This window comes from Balearica regulorum, chromosome 5 (assembly GCF_011004875.1).
Source record: "Balearica regulorum gibbericeps isolate bBalReg1 chromosome 5, bBalReg1.pri, whole genome shotgun sequence".
Taxonomy (NCBI): domain Eukaryota; kingdom Metazoa; phylum Chordata; class Aves; order Gruiformes; family Gruidae; genus Balearica; species Balearica regulorum.
In genome coordinates, this window is record NC_046188.1 from 52,239,473 (window position 1) to 52,262,164 (window position 22,692).

At 50.1% G+C, this 22,692-nt stretch overlaps 1 protein-coding gene across 1 annotated transcript in view; it reads left to right on the forward strand.

Annotated features, from left to right (window-relative positions):
• MUC2 (mucin 2, oligomeric mucus/gel-forming) overlaps nt 1-22,692 on the forward strand; it is a 69,023-nt gene that overhangs the window by 40,054 nt on the left and 6,277 nt on the right. Inside the window, 31 exon segments of the mRNA XM_075753028.1 lie at nt 158-180; nt 300-394; nt 1,101-1,152; nt 1,243-1,337; nt 2,044-2,095; nt 2,186-2,280; nt 2,987-3,123; nt 3,930-4,166; nt 4,873-4,895; nt 5,015-5,109; nt 5,816-5,952; nt 6,759-6,995; nt 7,702-7,938; nt 8,645-8,667; nt 8,787-8,881; nt 9,588-9,639; nt 9,730-9,824; nt 10,531-10,667; nt 11,474-11,683; nt 12,453-12,653; nt 13,360-13,611; nt 15,964-16,469; nt 17,636-17,810; nt 18,360-18,607; nt 19,750-19,933; nt 20,065-20,269; nt 20,910-21,088; nt 21,496-21,565; nt 21,887-21,987; nt 22,152-22,183; nt 22,356-22,533. Of these exon segments, the coding sequence (XP_075609143.1) occupies nt 158-180; nt 300-394; nt 1,101-1,152; nt 1,243-1,337; nt 2,044-2,095; nt 2,186-2,280; nt 2,987-3,123; nt 3,930-4,166; nt 4,873-4,895; nt 5,015-5,109; nt 5,816-5,952; nt 6,759-6,995; nt 7,702-7,938; nt 8,645-8,667; nt 8,787-8,881; nt 9,588-9,639; nt 9,730-9,824; nt 10,531-10,667; nt 11,474-11,683; nt 12,453-12,653; nt 13,360-13,611; nt 15,964-16,469; nt 17,636-17,810; nt 18,360-18,607; nt 19,750-19,933; nt 20,065-20,269; nt 20,910-21,088; nt 21,496-21,565; nt 21,887-21,987; nt 22,152-22,183; nt 22,356-22,533 (4,458 nt within the window).

Here is a 22,692-nt window from a genome sequence, read left to right on the forward strand (position 1 = left end):
GCAGCTTGCCACTTGCTGTGAACTGTGGTCTTGGGTTGCTGAAATCCACTAGTACTCAGTGAACTTCGTCATCACGCTGACATTGTTTGGTGCCTATTGGGTCCCACTCGTGCATCTTGCACCTTGCTTTTTCTCTCTCCCTGCTGTTTCTCAACAGGCCCAACTCCATCCTCTACCACCGTATCGACAACTGCTCCCACGCCAACGCCGTCACAGCCTCCCACCAGCACCGCCACCACTACGATACCCCCCAGCACCACCACCAGCACAACCCCGGGGACAACGACGACTCTTGCTAGCACACCGGCACCCACCTCGACTACTACCAGAAGCACATCCTTGCCCACGCCAACATCTACCACCTCCCTACCACCTCCGACCACACCACCTCCAGGTACTTGCCTGGTCTGTGCTCTTGCGTGTTGCCTTGCTGTGGGAGGAAGGGTGGCCCACGAGCACCTCAACTTGTGCCTTCTGTATGGGGTCAGGGGGTGGGAGTAATTGCTGTGCGTTCCCTGAGAGAGCTGGTGCCCAAAGGTAGCCCTTGGGCTGGCTGTTTCGGAAGTGAGGAGGGTGCAGGGTTCCTGGGTGGAAGGTCTTGTGTTCCCTGACTCAACACGGCTCTGAGGAGGTTTTTCATCCTGCTGCCTCTGCCCAGCTTAGGCAGATACGGAGCTGATGGGACATCTTGGTTTTGCTGCTGTTGGACCTCATCCTTCAGCTGGAGAGAATGTACTCGGCGGGACCCGTGGCGTGCCATGGGAGTAGGGCTTGGTTTTGTGGCACTGTCATTTGTGGCGCTGTTTGGGCACAGCTGTGCCGACTTTCTTCCCCTTCTTCTCTTGCGTTTCCCTTGTGGCCTTTTCTGCCGCTCACCTGCAGTTCTGGCTGTAGGAAGCTTTGAAGGTTTTCCCCGGCAGGCTTTCAGGAACAGTTTCGCTCTGCAGCTTGCCACTTGCTGTGAACTGTGGTCTTGGGTTGCTGAAATCCACTAGTACTCAGTGAACTTCGTCATCACGCTGACATTGTTTGGTGCCTATTGGGTCCCACTCATGCATCTTGCACCTTGCTTTTTCTCTCTCCCTGCTGTTTCTCAACAGGCCCAACTCCATCCTCTACCACCGTATCGACAACTGCTCCCACGCCAACGCCGTCACAGCCTCCCACCAGCACCGCCACCACTACGATACCCCCCAGCACCACCACCAGCACAACCCCGGGGACAACGACGACTCTTGCTAGCACACCGGCACCCACCTCGACTACTACCAGAAGCACATCCTTGCCCACGCCAACATCTACCACCTCCCTACCACCTCCGACCACACCACCTCCAGGTACTTGCCTGGTCTGTGCTCTTGCGTGTTGCCTTGCTGTGGGAGGAATGGAGGCCCACGAGCACCTCAACTTGTGCCTTCTGTATGGGGTCAGGGGGTGGGAGTAATTGCTGTGCGTTCCCTGAGAGAGCTGGTGCCCAAAGGTAGCCCTTGGGCTGGCTGTTTCGGAAGTGAGGAGGGTGCAGGGTTCCTGGGTGGAAGGTCTTGTGTTCCCTGACTCAACACGGCTCTGAGGAGGTTTTTCATCCTGCTGCCTCTGCCCAGCTTAGGCAGATACGGAGCTGATGGGACATCTTGGTTTTGCTGCTGTTGGACCTCGTCCTTCAGCTGGAGAGAATGTACTCGGCGGGACCCGTGGCGTGCCATGGGAGTAGGGCTTGGTTTTGTGGCACTGTCATTTGTGGCGCTGTTTGGGCACAGCTGTGCCGACTTTCTTCCCCTTCTTCTCTTGTGTTTCCCTTGTGGCCTTTTCTGCCGCTCACCTGCAGTTCTGGCTGTAGGAAGCTTTGAAGGTTTTCCCCGGCAGGCTTTCAGGAACAGTTTCGCTCTGCAGCTTGCCACTTGCTGTGAACTGTGGTCTTGGGTTGCTGAAATCCACTAGTACTCAGTGAACTTCGTCATCACGCTGACATTGTTTGGTGCCTATTGGGTCCCACTCATGCATCTTGCACCTTGCTTTTTCTCTCTCCCTGCTGTTTCTCAACAGGCCCAACTCCATCCTCTACCACCGTATCGACAACTGCTCCCACGCCAACGCCGTCACAGCCTCCCACCAGCACCGCCACCACTACGATACCCCCCAGCACCACCACCAGCACAACCCCGGGGACAACGACGACTCTTGCTAGCACACCGGCACCCACCTCGACTACTACCAGAAGCACATCCTTGCCCACGCCAACATCTACCACCTCCCTACCACCTCCGACCACACCACCTCCAGGTACTTGCCTGGTCTGTGCTCTTGCGTGTTGCCTTGCTGTGGGAGGAATGGAGGCCCACGAGCACCTCAACTTGTGCCTTCTGTATGGGGTCAGGGGGTGGGAGTAATTGCTGTGCGTTCCCTGAGAGAGCTGGTGCCCAAAGGTAGCCCTTGGGCTGGCTGTTTCGGAAGTGAGGAGGGTGCAGGGTTCCTGGGTGGAAGGTCTTGTGTTCCCTGACTCAACACGGCTCTGAGGAGGTTTTTCATCCTGCTGCCTCTGCCCAGCTTAGGCAGATACGGAGCTGATGGGACATCTTGGTTTTGCTGCTGTTGGACCTCGTCCTTCAGCTGGAGAGAATGTACTCGGCGGGACCCGTGGCGTGCCATGGGAGTAGGGCTTGGTTTTGTGGCACTGTCATTTGTGGCGCTGTTTGGGCACAGCTGTGCCGACTTTCTTCCCCTTCTTCTCTTGCATTTCCCTTGTGGCCTTTTCTGCCGCTCACCTGCAGTTCTGGCTGTAGGAAGCTTTGAAGGTTTTCCCCGGCAGGCTTTCAGGAACAGTTTCGCTCTGCAGCTTGCCACTTGCTGTGAACTGTGGTCTTGGGTTGCTGAAATCCACTAGTACTCAGTGAACTTCGTCATCACGCTGACATTGTTTGGTGCCTATTGGGTCCCACTCATGCATCTTGCACCTTGCTTTTTCTCTCTCCCTGCTGTTTCTCAACAGGCCCAACTCCATCCTCTACCACCGTATCGACAACTGCTCCCACGCCAACGCCGTCACAGCCTCCCACCAGCACCGCCACCACTACGATACCCCCCAGCACCACCACCAGCACAACCCCGGGGACAACGACGACTCTTGCTAGCACACCGGCACCCACCTCGACTACTACCAGAAGCACATCCTTGCCCACGCCAACATCTACCACCTCCCTACCACCTCCGACCACACCACCTCCAGGTACTTGCCTGGTCTGTGCTCTTGCGTGTTGCCTTGCTGTGGGAGGAAGGGTGGCCCACGAGCACCTCAACTTGTGCCTTCTGTATGGGGTCAGGGGGTGGGAGTAATTGCTGTGCGTTCCCTGAGAGAGCTGGTGCCCAAAGGTAGCCCTTGGGCTGGCTGTTTCGGAAGTGAGGAGGGTGCAGGGTTCCTGGGTGGAAGGTCTTGTGTTCCCTGACTCAACACGGCTCTGAGGAGGTTTTTCATCCTGCTGCCTCTGCCCAGCTTAGGCAGATACGGAGCTGATGGGACATCTTGGTTTTGCTGCTGTTGGACCTCGTCCTTCAGCTGGAGAGAATGTACTCGGCGGGACCCGTGGCGTGCCATGGGAGTAGGGCTTGGTTTTGTGGCACTGTCATTTGTGGCGCTGTTTGGGCACAGCTGTGCCGACTTTCTTCCCCTTCTTCTCTTGCGTTTCCCTTGTGGCCTTTTCTGCCGCTCACCTGCAGTTCTGGCTGTAGGAAGCTTTGAAGGTTTTCCCCGGCAGGCTTTCAGGAACAGTTTTGCTCTGCAGCTTGCCACTTGCTGTGAACTGTGGTCTTGGGTTGCTGAAATCCACTAGTACTCAGTGAACTTCGTCATCACGCTGACATTGTTTGGTGCCTATTGGGTCCCACTCATGCATCTTGCACCTTGCTTTTTCTCTCTCCCTGCTGTTTCTCAACAGGCCCAACTCCATCCTCTACCACCGTATCGACAACTGCTCCCACGCCAACGCCGTCACAGCCTCCCACCAGCACCGCCACCACTACGATACCCCCCAGCACCACCACCAGCACAACCCCGGGGACAACGACGACTGTTGCTAGCACACCAGCACCCACCTCGACTACTACCAGAAGCACATCCTTGCCCACGCCAACATCTACCACCTCCCTACCACCTCCGACCACACCACCTCCAGGTACTTGCCTGGTCTGTGCTCTTGCGTGTTGCCTTGCTGTGGGAGGAATGGAGGCCCACGAGCACCTCAACTTGTGCCTTCTGTATGGGGTCAGGGGGTGGGAGTAATTGCTGTGCGTTCCCTGAGAGAGCTGGTGCCCAAAGGTAGCCCTTGGGCTGGCTGTTTCGGAAGTGAGGAGGGTGCAGGGTTCCTGGGTGGAAGGTCTTGTGTTCCCTGACTCAACACGGCTCTGAGGAGGTTTTTCATCCTGCTGCCTCTGCCCAGCTTAGGCAGATACGGAGCTGATGGGACATCTTGGTTTTGCTGCTGTTGGACCTCGTCCTTCAGCTGGAGAGAATGTACTCGGCGGGACCCGTGGCGTGCCATGGGAGTAGGGCTTGGTTTTGTGGCACTGTCATTTGTGGCGCTGTTTGGGCACAGCTGTGCCGACTTTCTTCCCCTTCTTCTCTTGCGTTTCCCTTGTGGCCTTTTCTGCCGCTCACCTGCAGTTCTGGCTGTAGGAAGCTTTGAAGGTTTTCCCCGGCAGGCTTTCAGGAACAGTTTTGCTCTGCAGCTTGCCACTTGCTGTGAACTGTGGTCTTGGGTTGCTGAAATCCACTAGTACTCAGTGAACTTCGTCATCACGCTGACATTGTTTGGTGCCTATTGGGTCCCACTCATGCATCTTGCACCTTGCTTTTTCTCTCTCCCTGCTGTTTCTCAACAGGCCCAACTCCATCCTCTACCACCGTATCGACAACTGCTCCCACGCCAACGCCGTCACAGCCTCCCACCAGCACCGCCACCACTACGATACCCCCCAGCACCACCACCAGCACAACCCCGGGGACAACGACGACTCTTGCTAGCACACCGGCACCCACCTCAACTACTACCAGAAGCACATCCTTGCCCACGCCAACATCTACCACCTCCCTACCACCTCCGACCACACCACCTCCAGGTACTTGCCTGGTCTGTGCTCTTGCGTGTTGCCTTGCTGTGGGAGGAATGGAGGCCCATGAGCACCTCAACTTGTGCCTTCTGTATGGGGTCAGGGGGTGGGAGTAATTGCTGTGCGTTCCCTGAGACAGCTGGTGCCCAAAGGTAGCCCTTGGGCTGGCTGTTTCGGAAGCGAGGAGGGTGCAGGGTTCCTGGGTGGAAGGTCTTGTGTTCCCTGACTCAACACGGCTCTGAGGAGGTTTTTCATCCTGCTGCCTCTGCCCAGCTTAGGCAGATACGGAGCTGATGGGACATCTTGGTTTTGCTGCTGTTGGACCTCGTCCTTCAGCTGGAGAGAATGTACTCGGCGGGACCCGTGGCGTGCCATGGGAGTAGGGCTTGGTTTTGTGGCACTGTCATTTGTGGCGCTGTTTGGGCACAGCTGTGCCGACTTTCTTCCCCTTCTTCTCTTGCGTTTCCCTTGTGGCCTTTTCTGCCGCTCACCTGCAGTTCTGGCTGTAGGAAGCTTTGAAGGTTTTCCCCGGCAGGCTTTCAGGAACAGTTTCGCTCTGCAGCTTGCCACTTGCTGTGAACTGTGGTCTTGGGTTGCTGAAATCCACTAGTACTCAGTGAACTTCGTCATCACGCTGACATTGTTTGGTGCCTATTGGGTCCCACTCATGCATCTTGCACCTTGCTTTTTCTCTCTCCCTGCTGTTTCTCAACAGGCCCAACTCCATCCTCTACTACCGTATCGACAACTGCTCCCACGCCAACGCCGTCACAGCCTCCCACCAGCACCGCCACCACTACGATACCCCCCAGCACCACCACCAGCACAACCCCGGGGACAACGACGACTCTTGCTAGCACACCGGCACCCACCTCGACTACTACCAGAAGCACATCCTTGCCCACGCCAACATCTACCACCTCCCTACCACCTCCGACCACACCACCTCCAGGTACTTGCCTGGTCTGTGCTCTTGCGTGTTGCCTTGCTGTGGGAGGAATGGAGGCCCACGAGCACCTCAACTTGTGCCTTCTGTATGGGGTCAGGGGGTGGGAGTAATTGCTGTGCGTTCCCTGAGAGAGCTGGTGCCCAAAGGTAGCCCTTGGGCTGGCTGTTTCGGAAGTGAGGAGGGTGCAGGGTTCCTGGGTGGAAGGTCTTGTGTTCCCTGACTCAACACGGCTCTGAGGAGGTTTTTCATCCTGCTGCCTCTGCCCAGCTTAGGCAGATACGGAGCTGATGGGACATCTTGGTTTTGCTGCTGTTGGACCTCGTCCTTCAGCTGGAGAGAATGTACTCGGCGGGACCCGTGGCGTGCCATGGGAGTAGGGCTTGGTTTTGTGGCACTGTCATTTGTGGCGCTGTTTGGGCACAGCTGTGCCGACTTTCTTCCCCTTCTTCTCTTGTGTTTCCCTTGTGGCCTTTTCTGCCGCTCACCTGCAGTTCTGGCTGTAGGAAGCTTTGAAGGTTTTCCCCGGCAGGCTTTCAGGAACAGTTTCGCTCTGCAGCTTGCCACTTGCTGTGAACTGTGGTCTTGGGTTGCTGAAATCCACTAGTACTCAGTGAACTTCGTCATCACGCTGACATTGTTTGGTGCCTATTGGGTCCCACTCATGCATCTTGCACCTTGCTTTTTCTCTCTCCCTGCTGTTTCTCAACAGGCCCAACTCCATCCTCTACCACCGTATCGACAACTGCTCCCACGCCAACGCCGTCACAGCCTCCCACCAGCACCGCCACCACTACGATACCCCCCAGCACCACCACCAGCACAACCCCGGGGACAACGACGACTGTTGCTAGCACACCGGCACCCACCTCGACTACTACCAGAAGCACATCCTTGCCCACGCCAACATCTACCACCTCCCTACCACCTCCGACCACACCACCTCCAGGTACTTGCCTGGTCTGTGCTCTTGCGTGTTGCCTTGCTGTGGGAGGAAGGGTGGCCCACGAGCACCTCAACTTGTGCCTTCTGTATGGGGTCAGGGGGTGGGAGTAATTGCTGTGCGTTCCCTGAGAGAGCTGGTGCCCAAAGGTAGCCCTTGGGCTGGCTGTTTCGGAAGTGAGGAGGGTGCAGGGTTCCTGGGTAGAAGGTCTTGTGTTCCCTGACTCAACACGGCTCTGAGGAGGTTTTTCATCCTGCTGCCTCTGCCCAGCTTAGGCAGATACGGAGCTGATGGGACATCTTGGTTTTGCTGCTGTTGGACCTCGTCCTTCAGCTGGAGAGAATGTACTCGGCGGGACCCGTGGCGTGCCATGGGAGTAGGGCTTGGTTTTGTGGCACTGTCATTTGTGGCGCTGTTTGGGCACAGCTGTGCCGACTTTCTTCCCCTTCTTCTCTTGCGTTTCCCTTGTGGCCTTTTCTGCCGCTCACCTGCAGTTCTGGCTGTAGGAAGCTTTGAAGGTTTTCCCCGGCAGGCTTTCAGGAACAGTTTCGCTCTGCAGCTTGCCACTTGCTGTGAACTGTGGTCTTGGGTTGCTGAAATCCACTAGTACTCAGTGAACTTCGTCATCACGCTGACATTGTTTGGTGCCTATTGGGTCCCACTCATGCATCTTGCACCTTGCTTTTTCTCTCTCCCTGCTGTTTCTCAACAGGCCCAACTCCATCCTCTACCACCGTATCGACAACTGCTCCCACGCCAACGCCGTCACAGCCTCCCACCAGCACCGCCACCACTACGATACCCCCCAGCACCACCACCAGCACAACCCCGGGGACAACGACGACTGTTGCTAGCACACCAGCACCCACCTCGACTACTACCAGAAGCACATCCTTGCCCACGCCAACATCTACCACCTCCCTACCACCTCCGACCACACCACCTCCAGGTACTTGCCTGGTCTGTGCTCTTGCGTGTTGCCTTGCTGTGGGAGGAATGGAGGCCCACGAGCACCTCAACTTGTGCCTTCTGTATGGGGTCAGGGGGTGGGAGTAATTGCTGTGCGTTCCCTGAGAGAGCTGGTGCCCAAAGGTAGCCCTTGGGCTGGCTGTTTCGGAAGTGAGGAGGGTGCAGGGTTCCTGGGTGGAAGGTCTTGTGTTCCCTGACTCAACACGGCTCTGAGGAGGTTTTTCATCCTGCTGCCTCTGCCCAGCTTAGGCAGATACGGAGCTGATGGGACATCTTGGTTTTGCTGCTGTTGGACCTCGTCCTTCAGCTGGAGAGAATGTACTCGGCGGGACCCGTGGCGTGCCATGGGAGTAGGGCTTGGTTTTGTGGCACTGTCATTTGTGGCGCTGTTTGGGCACAGCTGTGCCGACTTTCTTCCCCTTCTTCTCTTGCGTTTCCCTTGTGGCCTTTTCTGCCGCTCACCTGCAGTTCTGGCTGTAGGAAGCTTTGAAGGTTTTCCCCGGCAGGCTTTCAGGAACAGTTTCGCTCTGCAGCTTGCCACTTGCTGTGAACTGTGGTCTTGGGTTGCTGAAATCCACTAGTACTCAGTGAACTTCGTCATCACGCTGACATTGTTTGGTGCCTATTGGGTCCCACTCATGCATCTTGCACCTTGCTTTTTCTCTCTCCCTGCTGTTTCTCAACAGGCCCAACTCCATCCTCTACCACCGTATCGACAACTGCTCCCACGCCAACGCCGTCACAGCCTCCCACCAGCACCGCCACCACTACGATACCCCCCAGCACCACCACCAGCACAACCCCGGGGACAACGACGACTCTTGCTAGCACACCGGCACCCACCTCGACTACTACCAGAAGCACATCCTTGCCCACGCCAACATCTACCACCTCCCTACCACCTCCGACCACACCACCTCCAGGTACTTGCCTGGTCTGTGCTCTTGCGTGTTGCCTTGCTGTGGGAGGAATGGAGGCCCATGAGCACCTCAACTTGTGCCTTCTGTATGGGGTCAGGGGGTGGGAGTAATTGCTGTGCGTTCCCTGAGACAGCTGGTGCCCAAAGGTAGCCCTTGGGCTGGCTGTTTCGGAAGCGAGGAGGGTGCAGGGTTCCTGGGTGGAAGGTCTTGTGTTCCCTGACTCAACACGGCTCTGAGGAGGTTTTTCATCCTGCTGCCTCTGCCCAGCTTAGGCAGATACGGAGCTGATGGGACATCTTGGTTTTGCTGCTGTTGGACCTCGTCCTTCAGCTGGAGAGAATGTACTCGGCGGGACCCGTGGCGTGCCATGGGAGTAGGGCTTGGTTTTGTGGCACTGTCATTTGTGGCGCTGTTTGGGCACAGCTGTGCCGACTTTCTTCCCCTTCTTCTCTTGCGTTTCCCTTGTGGCCTTTTCTGCCGCTCACCTGCAGTTCTGGCTGTAGGAAGCTTTGAAGGTTTTCCCCGGCAGGCTTTCAGGAACAGTTTCGCTCTGCAGCTTGCCACTTGCTGTGAACTGTGGTCTTGGGTTGCTGAAATCCACTAGTACTCAGTGAACTTCGTCATCACGCTGACATTGTTTGGTGCCTATTGGGTCCCACTCATGCATCTTGCACCTTGCTTTTTCTCTCTCCCTGCTGTTTCTCAACAGGCCCAACTCCATCCTCTACTACCGTATCGACAACTGCTCCCACGCCAACGCCGTCACAGCCTCCCACCAGCACCGCCACCACTACGATACCCCCCAGCACCACCACCAGCACAACCCCGGGGACAACGACGACTCTTGCTAGCACACCGGCACCCACCTCGACTACTACCAGAAGCACATCCTTGCCCACGCCAACATCTACCACCTCCCTACCACCTCCGACCACACCACCTCCAGGTACTTGCCTGGTCTGTGCTCTTGCGTGTTGCCTTGCTGTGGGAGGAATGGAGGCCCACGAGCACCTCAACTTGTGCCTTCTGTATGGGGTCAGGGGGTGGGAGTAATTGCTGTGCGTTCCCTGAGAGAGCTGGTGCCCAAAGGTAGCCCTTGGGCTGGCTGTTTCGGAAGTGAGGAGGGTGCAGGGTTCCTGGGTGGAAGGTCTTGTGTTCCCTGACTCAACACGGCTCTGAGGAGGTTTTTCATCCTGCTGCCTCTGCCCAGCTTAGGCAGATACGGAGCTGATGGGACATCTTGGTTTTGCTGCTGTTGGACCTCGTCCTTCAGCTGGAGAGAATGTACTCGGCGGGACCCGTGGCGTGCCATGGGAGTAGGGCTTGGTTTTGTGGCACTGTCATTTGTGGCGCTGTTTGGGCACAGCTGTGCCGACTTTCTTCCCCTTCTTCTCTTGTGTTTCCCTTGTGGCCTTTTCTGCCGCTCACCTGCAGTTCTGGCTGTAGGAAGCTTTGAAGGTTTTCCCCGGCAGGCTTTCAGGAACAGTTTTGCTCTGCAGCTTGCCACTTGCTGTGAACTGTGGTCTTGGGTTGCTGAAATCCACTAGTACTCAGTGAACTTCGTCATCACGCTGACATTGTTTGGTGCCTATTGGGTCCCACTCATGCATCTTGCACCTTGCTTTTTCTCTCTCCCTGCTGTTTCTCAACAGGCCCAACTCCATCCTCTACCACCGTATCGACAACTGCTCCCACGCCAACGCCGTCACAGCCTCCCACCAGCACCGCCACCACTACGATACCCCCCAGCACCACCACCAGCACAACCCCGGGGACAACGACGACTCTTGCTAGCACACCGGCACCCACCTCGACTACTACCAGAAGCACATCCTTGCCCACGCCAACATCTACCACCTCCCTACCACCTCCGACCACACCACCTCCAGGTACTTGCCTGGTCTGTGCTCTTGCGTGTTGCCTTGCTGTGGGAGGAATGGAGGCCCACGAGCACCTCAACTTGTGCCTTCTGTATGGGGTCAGGGGGTGGGAGTAATTGCTGTGCGTTCCCTGAGAGAGCTGGTGCCCAAAGGTAGCCCTTGGGCTGGCTGTTTCGGAAGTGAGGAGGGTGCAGGGTTCCTGGGTGGAAGGTCTTGTGTTCCCTGACTCAACACGGCTCTGAGGAGGTTTTTCATCCTGCTGCCTCTGCCCAGCTTAGGCAGATACGGAGCTGATGGGACATCTTGGTTTTGCTGCTGTTGGACCTCGTCCTTCAGCTGGAGAGAATGTACTCGGCGGGACCCGTGGCGTGCCATGGGAGTAGGGCTTGGTTTTGTGGCACTGTCATTTGTGGCGCTGTTTGGGCACAGCTGTGCCGACTTTCTTCCCCTTCTCCTCTTGCGTTTCCCTTGTGGCCTTTTCTGCCGCTCACCTGCAGTTCTGGCTGTAGGAAGCTTTGAAGGTTTTCCCCGGCAGGCTTTCAGGAACAGTTTTGCTCTGCAGCTTGCCACTTGCTGTGAACTGTGGTCTTGGGTTGCTGAAATCCACTAGTACTCAGTGAACTTCGTCATCACGCTGACATTGTTTGGTGCCTATTGGGTCCCACTCATGCATCTTGCACCTTGCTTTTTCTCTCTCCCTGCTGTTTCTCAACAGGCCCAACTCCATCCTCTACCACCGTATCGACAACTGCTCCCACGCCAACGCCGTCACAGCCTCCCACCAGCACCGCCACCACTACGATACCCCCCAGCACCACCACCAGCACAACCCCGGGGACAACGACGACTCTTGCTAGCACACCGGCACCCACCTCGACTACTACCAGAAGCACATCCTTGCCCACGCCAACATCTACCACCTCCCTACCACCTCCAACCACACCACCTCCAGGTACTTGCCTGGTCTGTGCTCTTGCGTGTTGCCTTGCTGTGGGAGGAATGGAGGCCCACGAGCACCTCAACTTGTGCCTTCTGTATGGGGTCAGGGGGTGGGAGTAATTGCTGTGCGTTCCCTGAGAGAGCTGGTGCCCAAAGGTAGCCCTTGGGCTGGCTGTTTCGGAAGCGAGGAGGGTGCAGGGTTCCTGGGTGGAAGGTCTTGTGTTCCCTGACTCAACACGGCTCTGAGGAGGTTTTTCATCCTGCTGCTTCTGCCCAGCTTAGGCAGATACGGAGCTGATGGGACATCTTGGTTTTGCTGCTGTTGGACCTCGTCCTTCAGCTGGAGAGAATGTACTCGGCGGGACCCGTGGCGTGCCATGGGAGTAGGGCTTGGTTTTGTGGCACTGTCATTTGTGGCGCTGTTTGGGCACAGCTGTGCCGACTTTCTTCCCCTTCTTCTCTTGTGTTTCCCTTGTGGCCTTTTCTGCCGCTCACCTGCAGTTCTGGCTGTAGGAAGCTTTGAAGGTTTTCCCCGGCAGGCTTTCAGGAACAGTTTCGCTCTGCAGCTTGCCACTTGCTGTGAACTGTGGTCTTGGGTTGCTGAAATCCACTAGTACTCAGTGAACTTCGTCATCACGCTGACATTGTTTGGTGCCTATTGGGTCCCACTCATGCATCTTGCACCTTGCTTTTTCTCTCTCCCTGCTGTTTCTCAACAGGCCCAACTCCATCCTCTACCACCGTATCGACAACTGCTCCCACGCCAACGCCGTCACAGCCTCCCACCAGCACCGCCACCACTACGATACCCCCCAGCACCACCACCAGCACAACCCCGGGGACAACGACGACTCTTGCTAGCACACCGGCACCCACCTCGACTACTACCAGAAGCACATCCTTGCCCACGCCAACATCTACCACCTCCCTACCACCTCCGACCACACCACCTCCAGGTACTTGCCTGGTCTGTGCTCTTGCGTGTTGCCTTGCTGTGGGAGGAATGGAGGCCCACGAGCACCTCAACTTGTGCCTTCTGTATGGGGTCAGGGGGTGGGAGTAATTGCTGTGCGTTCCCTGAGAGAGCTGGTGCCCAAAGGTAGCCCTTGGGCTGGCTGTTTCGGAAGTGAGGAGGGTGCAGGGTTCCTGGGTGGAAGGTCTTGTGTTCCCTGACTCAACACGGCTCTGAGGAGGTTTTTCATCCTGCTGCCTCTGCCCAGCTTAGGCAGATACGGAGCTGATGGGACATCTTGGTTTTGCTGCTGTTGGACCTCGTCCTTCAGCTGGAGAGAATGTACTCGGCGGGACCCGTGGCGTGCCATGGGAGTAGGGCTTGGTTTTGTGGCACTGTCATTTGTGGCGCTGTTTGGGCACAGCTGTGCCGACTTTCTTCCCCTTCTTCTCTTGCGTTTCCCTTGTGGCCTTTTCTGCCGCTCACCTGCAGTTCTGGCTGTAGGAAGCTTTGAAGGTTTTCCCCGGCAGGCTTTCAGGAACAGTTTCGCTCTGCAGCTTGCCACTTGCTGTGAACTGTGGTCTTGGGTTGCTGAAATCCACTAGTACTCAGTGAACTTCGTCATCACGCTGACATTGTTTGGTGCCTATTGGGTCCCACTCATGCATCTTGCACCTTGCTTTTTCTCTCTCCCTGCTGTTTCTCAACAGGCCCAACTCCATCCTCTACCACCGTATCGACAACTGCTCCCACGCCAACGCCGTCACAGCCTCCCACCAGCACCGCCACCACTACGATACCCCCCAGCACCACCACCAGCACAACCCCGGGGACAACGACGACTCTTGCTAGCACACCGGCACCCACCTTGACTACTACCAGAAGCACATCCTTGCCCACGCCAACATCTACCACCTCCCTACCACCTCCGACCACACCACCTCCAGGTACTTGCCTGGTCTGTGCTCTTGCGTGTTGCCTTGCTGTGGGAGGAATGGAGGCCCACGAGCACCTCAACTTGTGCCTTCTGTATGGGGTCAGGGGGTGGGAGTAATTGCTGTGCGTTCCCTGAGAGAGCTGGTGCCCAAAGGTAGCCCTTGGGCTGGCTGCTTCGGAAGCGAGGAGGGTGCAGGGTTCCTGGGTGGAAGGTCTTGTGTTCCCTGACTCAACACGGCTCTGAGGAGGTTTTTCATCCTGCTGCTTCTGCCCAGCTTAGGCAGATACGGAGCTGATGGGACATCTTGGTTTTGCTGCTGTTGGACCTCGTCCTTCAGCTGGAGAGAATGTACTCGGCGGGACCCGTGGCGTGCCATGGGAGTAGGGCTTGGTTTTGTGGCACTGTCATTTGTGGCGCTGTTTGGGCACAGCTGTGCCGACTTTCTTCCCCTTCTTCTCTTGCGTTTCCCTTGTGGCCTTTTCTGCCGCTCACCTGCAGTTCTGGCTGTAGGAAGCTTTGAAGGTTTTCCCCGGCAGGCTTTCAGGAACAGTTTCGCTCTGCAGCTTGCCACTTGCTGTGAACTGTGGTCTTGGGTTGCTGAAATCCACTAGTACTCAGTGAACTTCGTCATCACGCTGACATTGTTTGGTGCCTATTGGGTCCCACTCATGCATCTTGCACCTTGCTTTTTCTCTCTCCCTGCTGTTTCTCAACAGGCCCAACTCCATCCTCTACCACCGTATCGACAACTGCTCCCACGCCAACGCCGTCACAGCCTCCCACCAGCACCGCCACCACTACGATACCCCCCAGCACCACCACCAGCACAACCCCGGGGACAACGACGACTCTTGCTAGCACACCGGCACCCACCTCGACTTCTTCAAGCACACCCTCAACAATAATAATAATTACTAACACCCAGCCAGTTCCGACTTCAGAACCAATAAGTAATTGTCTGACTGTGTTTTTACTTGTTGTCTTGTTATGGGAGAAATCAGCCTTTATTGACAGTTTAATGTGTGTCTTAATTTTTTTACTCTGAGGGAGCGTAGTTGATATGTATTGCCAAAAAATCATAGAGTCATAGATTAGCTTAGGTTTTCCCTTTCAGGGTTTAGGGAAATATTTCAGTTTGCAGGTTGCCCCTTGCTATGGACCAAAGGTATGCGCAGATGGGATCTCCCAGGGTCCCATCAGCACTGTTCTCCAGCTTACCCCACACTGCTTTGAAGCAAGGTTATGTTTTGGCAACAATGTGAGTCCCCTTAATATCCCAGTGAACCTGTCTCTGTTATAGTACACTATCTGTTCCTGTATTTCTCTGAACATGAAGGACTTTGACTGTCCTCATCCCAATGTGAATAAATTTTAATTGAAGGACCTTTTGGACTGTGTGAGGAGAAGTAGTATATCTTACTTCCTCCTATACTCCATCATTATGACTGGACTCTACTGCTTCTCTATCTACTATGTGTCTCTTACATTATGCTGTAAAAGCACAAAGAGATGGCTCTGACGCTGAACTCTAAGTATCAAGAACAATTTATAAAATGCTAATAAAAAACTAATTTAAAGGCCCATAATGAAAACTGGCTTGGTCATGTGAGAAGGAATTCATTTTTCAGCAGAAAAGTGAATATGGGGTTCCTAGCATGCAGAAATAGCTGCATGAGTAGTCTTAGAGGCATGGGAGTTCCACGTGGAACACTGATTGTTCCAGCAACTGCTCAGTTTCAGTGGAATCAAATGACTGAGCATAATGAATATCAGCATGAACATGCCACATGAAGTAGCACAGAGAACAGTGGTATATCCATAGAATATACCATGACAACATTGATCATTGATAAAGTGTTTACGTCAATGTCTCTGTGCAAGATGTAGGAGATTTTTTTAATAATCCTTCTGTTACGTAAGTTAGTAATAAGAAAATTTCTGCTTTATTTCTGTATAAACGCTTTATGTTTAAACTTGCTTATTAGAAAATGAAATTAAGTTAATAAAAAATGCAATGTGCCTACTTAAAATACTGTGTTTTCTCCCTGTCTTAAAGAGCATCCAACACCAGAAACAGGAATACCAACAGAGACAAGTATTACAGTTACTCCTTCATCTACTCCACTACCAACAACTAGAACAACAGAAATAAAAAGTACAGCATCTTCCATAGGCACCACAATTCAAAAGTCAACAGCACCCTTATCAACAAGCCCAGTGCCAGTCACCACCTCTGGAGTCACTGAAACAGGATTGACCACCGAAGCCACCACTTCAGGCCCCACGACCACAGGACTCCCTCCCCACAGCACCATAATAGTAACACAAACCCATAGCCCCGAGACCACTACCACTGGAACTGGGAGCCCTCCAACAGGATCACCTACCACCGTCAGCACCACAACCTCACGACCCACTCCCTACAGCACCACAATAGTAACAGAAACTGGCAGCCCAATGACAACAACAGCAACTGTCACTACTCCTACAGGATCATCTGCCATCACCATAACCACAACTGTAGGACCATCCTCCCCAGAGCATACAGCCAGCACCACTGTATCACCACCATCAGTATCAACCAGCCCCGTGTCAACCACCACTTCTGGTACAACTGCAACAGAATCTTTTACCACCACTTTAGGAACAACCTCTAGTAATTTTACCTCAATCACGGCAACCACCACCACTATCATCTCCGAATTTGTTTCCTCTGGCTCAGCTAGTACTTCTGGCCCAACTGCAACATCAAGTTCCGTCACTACTGCAGGAAGTTCTACGTACAGTACAGTTACTCCACTCAGTACCTCTAGTGCAACTACAAGTCCACCACCAACCACTCCTGGAAGAAATTGTTCTATTTTTCCTAATGAATCTTATGCAGTGAGTAGATTTCATGAGTTTTTTTAGCATTCTGCTTTGAATGGAGACTAGGCACATAATTTCATTGTTAGTAACATACAGAGTAGGTATTAATCTGGATAGAAAAGGAAGTATCAGTCCATTCTGTTTCTTTTCTTGGATATCAACATGACTTCCAGTGATATTTGGTTTGATAGCTTATGTACTGCTATTAGTTCTTCAAGGATAGTTTTAAAAAGACTTTCTTCAAGCAGTTAGATCATAGCTCATTGTTTGTCTTTATTGTAGGATAGCTTTGAAGAGGAGGTAACCAAGGGATAAATGGTGCTAAACTGTCTTTTCTGTTTCTGCTTTTGTGTAGATCAAAAGTGGGGAAAAGTTGTTTGTATGTTTACAGTGCAGCCCAACAAGAAAACAGAGGGCTGAACTAGTCTGAGTTTGGAATGAGTCGTACTGGGTCCTAGACTGGTTTCAGGAGAGGACTATGTAACAAATCACCATGTTCAAATGCTCATGAAATTTGACTCAGAATTCTGGGGTTTTTTGAACCCTCCACCTTTGACACAGACAAGCTAATGTCTTGTACGTTTCTAAAGCCTCCTCACAGCCTAGATGTCTGCAAACTTGCTGAATAGATCAGCAGGGATAAATATTATACATGGCTGAAAAACTGGTGGAAGATAGAAAAAGCACATAAAATCACAATGCATGCACATAATCACCTTAGACGTTAATCCCCAAATAGCTGGTGTTCACTGCAGCTTTAGCTGTTAATCTGTTCTAGGCATTCATGGAAGGGGATTAATCATATATTGATCACTGATTTTGATCGGTGTCTTTCACTGTTGATTACAGAGAGAGTCTAGGTGATGAGATTAGATAAGACATTTAATTTTTAGATAGCTGAAATTAAAAAAAAAAGGGAATTCTCAATTCAGGCTACTGGCTTGACTTTTTAAGTAACGTTTTTCACTTGTCAAATCTCAGTATTGGTAACTCATCTTGTAGGTCTTGATGGTGCTGACTGCTGCACTTCCTTCCCATTTTCAGACTTCTAGTGGGTAAAAAATTGGCAATAAACATACGGTGATTTAAAACTCTGCAAAACGTATTCAGGCATAACTGTTGCAGTCTGTTTCATAAGGTTTCTCTCTCTCTTCCCCCTCCCTCTGTCTTTCCAAACACAGCCAGGTGAGTCATGGTGGCTCTGTAACTGCACTAAGGTAATATGTATAGAAGACAATATAGTCCAGGTGATTCCTGTAATCTGTGATCCACCTCCTAAACCAACATGCGCCAATGGACTTTCTCCTGTGCAAGTCATTGATGAGGATGGATGCTGTTGGCACTGGGAGTGTGACTGTAAGTATATATTCTGTTAAATATTTTATCTCTTGTGGGAACAATACTAGCGTCAAGAGCAACAATATTTATCGGGGACAAGTATCATGCAAGGCTGTGACCCTCAGACTTCCAGTGTTGGTCTGCTTGGAGTGCTTCATTGATTCTTTGTAGCTAATAAGGGGCTTTTACTTAATTTGATTGCCATAATTTCTGTTGTGTTAGTAGAATAAAATGGTCTCCCAAGGCAGGATTATATGTCCAGATGCAGACACCTATAGGCTAGAAGCCTACATATAAGTTACTTGTTCAGACTATTGGTAAAGGTAGCTCTAGGGTGCAGTTAATCTTATTCTCAACTGTCTACCAGAAATAAGTCAGATGAAAGTGCCTGGTTTTCATTATTATAGAAGAGTTCTAGATAATAAGCTCATGCATTGACATATACACTTTAAAATTTAAATGCTTAAAGTCAGATGAAATGAATCCCACATCTACAGATTTTGTTTGTAGTCTAATCTGATTCTGTATGTTGCCATAAGAAGCTAACCTAGCTATATGGTTTTGTAGGCTACTGCACTGGCTGGGGAGACCCACATTACATGACTTTTGATGGACTGTACTACAGCTATCAAGGGAATTGTACATATGTGCTTGTGGAAGAGATTAATAAGACAGTTGACAACTTTGGTGTCTACATTGATAACTACCATTGTGATACACGGGATGTAGTCTCCTGTCCTCGAACGCTCATTGTGAGACACGAAACTCAGGAAGTGCGCATAGCAACAGTCAAACCAAATACTCTACAAGTAGAGGTATTGGAGAATGTTACCTTTGATTTCTTGGTTAATATATTAATACAGCATGAAGCTGATAATTATATTCAGAATGTTAGGGAAAAAATTAAAAAGGAATCTGTGTTTTAGATTTAATAACAGTTTGGATTAGGACTGCTTTAAAGGACTGCTTTTTTAACTCTGAATATGGGGAAGAATTTCTACAACTTCTTTCCTTTTTTATCTCAAATATTTGCAGTGTCTTATCTCTGCTAAATACACAAATGTGAACAAATTGCTATGAGTTAAGGATATAAAATAAATTCATTTATAATTAATATTAATGTAGCAAAGGAAAAGAATTCATATTGAATGGGAGGATACAATACAAACTTGACATAACAATTAAAATACTGGGCTTAAGCATTTTTTAAAAGTACCATTACTAGCTTTGATTGGTGTCACCTTTTTTTAATTTTTCAGAATAGGGGCTCTTATGTGTTTATTTCATTGATAAAAATGGTGTCCCAGCTTTGGGGCTTAGAAGTTGTGTGAGAAGTGTTTGTTTTGAGGCTTTTGTGGGGTTCGTTTGGTTTATTTTTGTACATTACTATGTGGGAATATTACAGATTAGGTTGCACCATATTGTTGAAAATTTACAATGTTTGAACCCCCCTTTTTTCTTCCTCCAAAGCGAGGAAATCTACTGTTGCTGAGTAAAAGTAGTGTTAGTTCCATAGGTGTATCATGGCTACAGTATTTAAATAAATAATACAGATTTTGGCTTATTTCATTCATTTAATTTTCCTACAAGCATGTTCCCTTTATGCCAAGAAAGCTAAAATTTTGTGCACTAGGAAATTAGAAGAATTTTATATCACACTTTCACGAGGTGTCCTCAATGCTATAGTCACTCTAATAAAACTGTTGAGTGCTAGAATTTACCTGGTTTTAAATCTGGATTTTAGACTAGTTCATCAGTGCCGATAGGCCTTTTCTTTGGCTCAGAGAAGGAAAGTTCAACTTTCCAGTAACATAAAAAGAAACACAGGGACACTTGTTAGAAACTAAAAGCACATTATTTGCCTTTACATTGTATCTCGAATGCAAAGTAATGAACAATGAATTGCTTTTTAAAGTCAAACTAAATATACATCTCTTTTCTGTTTTCTTTGTGTTAGGTGACAGTAAACAAACAAGCAGTGGCTTTACCTTATAAAAAATTTGGGTTGAGCATCTATGAATCAGGCATAAATCGTGTAGTGGAAATTCCTGAATTAAAAATGAATGTGACCTACAATGGCTTGTCCTTTTCTATCAGAATGCCCTACAGCCTGTTTGGTAACAACACTCATGGACAGTGTGGTAAGGCTTACTCTTTTAATTTTTGTACTCTTAGTAAACCACAAACAGGTAAATGACAGCCCTGCCACAAAGGCGAATGGAATTTGCTAACAAATCTGTGAGCAAATTCTTTCTCCCCTTACCAATTTCAGGTACTTGCAATAACAACACGGCAGATGACTGCATGTTGCCAAATGGAAACATTGCAGAAAACTGTGAAACCATGGCAGATCATTGGCAAGTTGTTGATCCTTCCAAACCACAGTGCTCTCCAGGCCTAAGTCCTACAAAAGCACCTAGCACAACCCCAATGCAGCCTTGCAAAGAATCTTCGATCTGCGAGCTTCTTTTGGGAAGGTAGACATTCCTCTGGGGTTTATAAGCCTTTGATCTTCAAACTAAGTGGCAATTTTAGGGTTCATTTCTCAATAAAAAGTGTTTCTAACTATTGCTCCATTTCTTGTAGCTTTGTGGGTTGCTTTCATTTCTTTTGCTGTTTCTAGATGTCACTCTTTGCTGATAGCTTGCTTCCAACCATCTGGCTGCTACATTAAACTTCCTTGATTTTCTCACATTCTTCTATGCTTTCTGCCCTCCACTGTCCTACGCTCTTGCCTTTTCCCACACACACTTAGCAGAAAATGGAGACCAATTGAAAACAGAGATCTTCATTTTGAGAACATGGTGTCAGAATGAAAACAAAACAAAACAATCAAATAAAATATCTTTTGAAAAGTAGTTCATGATTACACTCAATATTCATGTAGCTCCTGGACAGAAAATATTGGTGCCTGAGTGTTTTGTAGGTGAGGGGAGAATGCTTTAAAATATGTTGAAAGGTTACAATCTAGATAAGTGCTCTTAGTAGAAATGTCTCCGTAAAAGTCCTTGTTCACATCTCCTTAAGTGCCACTGTTGCCATATTATAGCATGTTAAGCCCACTGTAGAATTAATGGATTATTCAGTATCTAATAATGATATATGTTTCTGTTTTAGTGTGTTTGAGCCGTGTCATGGCTTTGTCCGTCCTGAAAAGTACTATGCAGCCTGCGTTTTTGATAGTTGTGTACTTCCCAACTTAGACCTGGAATGCTCAAGTCTGCAGATCTATGCTGCCACCTGTGCTGATCAAAGTATATGCATTGACTGGAGAAGTCATACCAATGGTGTTTGCTGTAAGTATTTGGCCATTTATCTTGAACTATTAGGGAAGCATATATGGAACTGTTTCAGCAATAATGTCCTAAGAGTAAGTCATATTGCTTTCTGAGACACCAATAAATCACACCAGCTGTTTTCCTTAAGTAATTTTACAGGTAACATTTTTAACAATGGAAATGATAAATGAGCCTGCAAAAATATACCTCTATTGACCGTGCCAGCAACATCTGTATTAGTAGATACTTTTTTGTAGATATGATATCTGGTCTGATATCTGGGATTTTTTTCTCTTTGCTTCTCAAGATTGTCAAAGATACATATGAAAATCAGTAGTCAGTGTTTAATTTCTTGGCATAAGGTCATGTGACTTTTATATGATATTGTTACTGAGCTCTTCCTCCTTTTTACTCTCCCATTCCAGCTTATAACTGCCCCTCAGATAAAGAATACAGAGCATGTGGTCCTATTAAAGAGATGACCTGCACATCAAGGTAAATAATTCCTTCACTATTAGTTATAGCTCATACAACTGTTCAGTCATATCTAATGCAGAGATGGATGAGAGAAATCAGTTTCCTGTCGTGTCTTAAACTGACTGTCAAATTTGGTACCACTATTCTCTTGATCCTAAATCTGGGTGCCTGTACTGTTTATGTTGTTTGGCTGCACCAAACATGAAGACTGACAATCCCTAAATCACAAATGTGCAGATCACTTACCACTGTATCTTGAGTGAAAGGTTATTTGGCATAATCTTCCTCTGTGTGCCTCTGACACTAATGGTGTTCCTCTGAACATTCTGTCTCACACAGTCAACAAAACGAAACTTCAACTCGACAAGTTGAAGGCTGTTTCTGTCCTAATGGAACAATGCTGTATGACTCTGGTGTGGATGTCTGTGTGAAAACCTGTGGTGAGTTTTATTGCTTCACTTGGATCCATGTTTGTTTCCTCTTTGTTGTTTCCTTCTCATGCATACGCCATAGATCTGACTGTATGCAATACTCATACAACATATAGTAGAGATATCTACTGTTACATGTGTGGTAATGGAAGTTTATTTTTATATTTTCACAGGCTGTGTTGGAGTGGATAAGATACCAAGAGAGGTAAGCTGCCATATGCTTTTGTATTTCAAGTAGAGGCTGGGAGTGGGGAGAGGAGAGTGGTCTCCGCTGGTGCAGTCTTGTTTTGTGGTCTCCCAATTTTTCATTTGTTTTTACTTCTGTTCTTTTTAATTGGTAACTATGCAATCACTCACTTTATTTTCTTTAATGACAGTTTGGGGAAAAGTTTATAGTAGACTGTCAGGACTGTATTTGCCTGGAAGGTGGAAATGGCATTGTATGTAAGCCTCATGAATGTGCCAAACAAAGTAAGACCAGTTGTGATGGAGAAGGCTTCTATGCAGTCAATGAAGTCAATTCTGAAGACTCCTGCTGCCCCATTGTCACCTGCAGTGAGTTTTTACTTTTGTTTCTAGTCTTTCTATACTTTTTAGGAATAGAAAGGAAAAGAACTGAACTAGTTTAGCACCAGAGACTTGCAGCAGGGAGTCACAAAATAGTATCTTTCCTCAGGCTTTTTAAAATCAGCTTGCCCAGTGTTAGGGAAAATG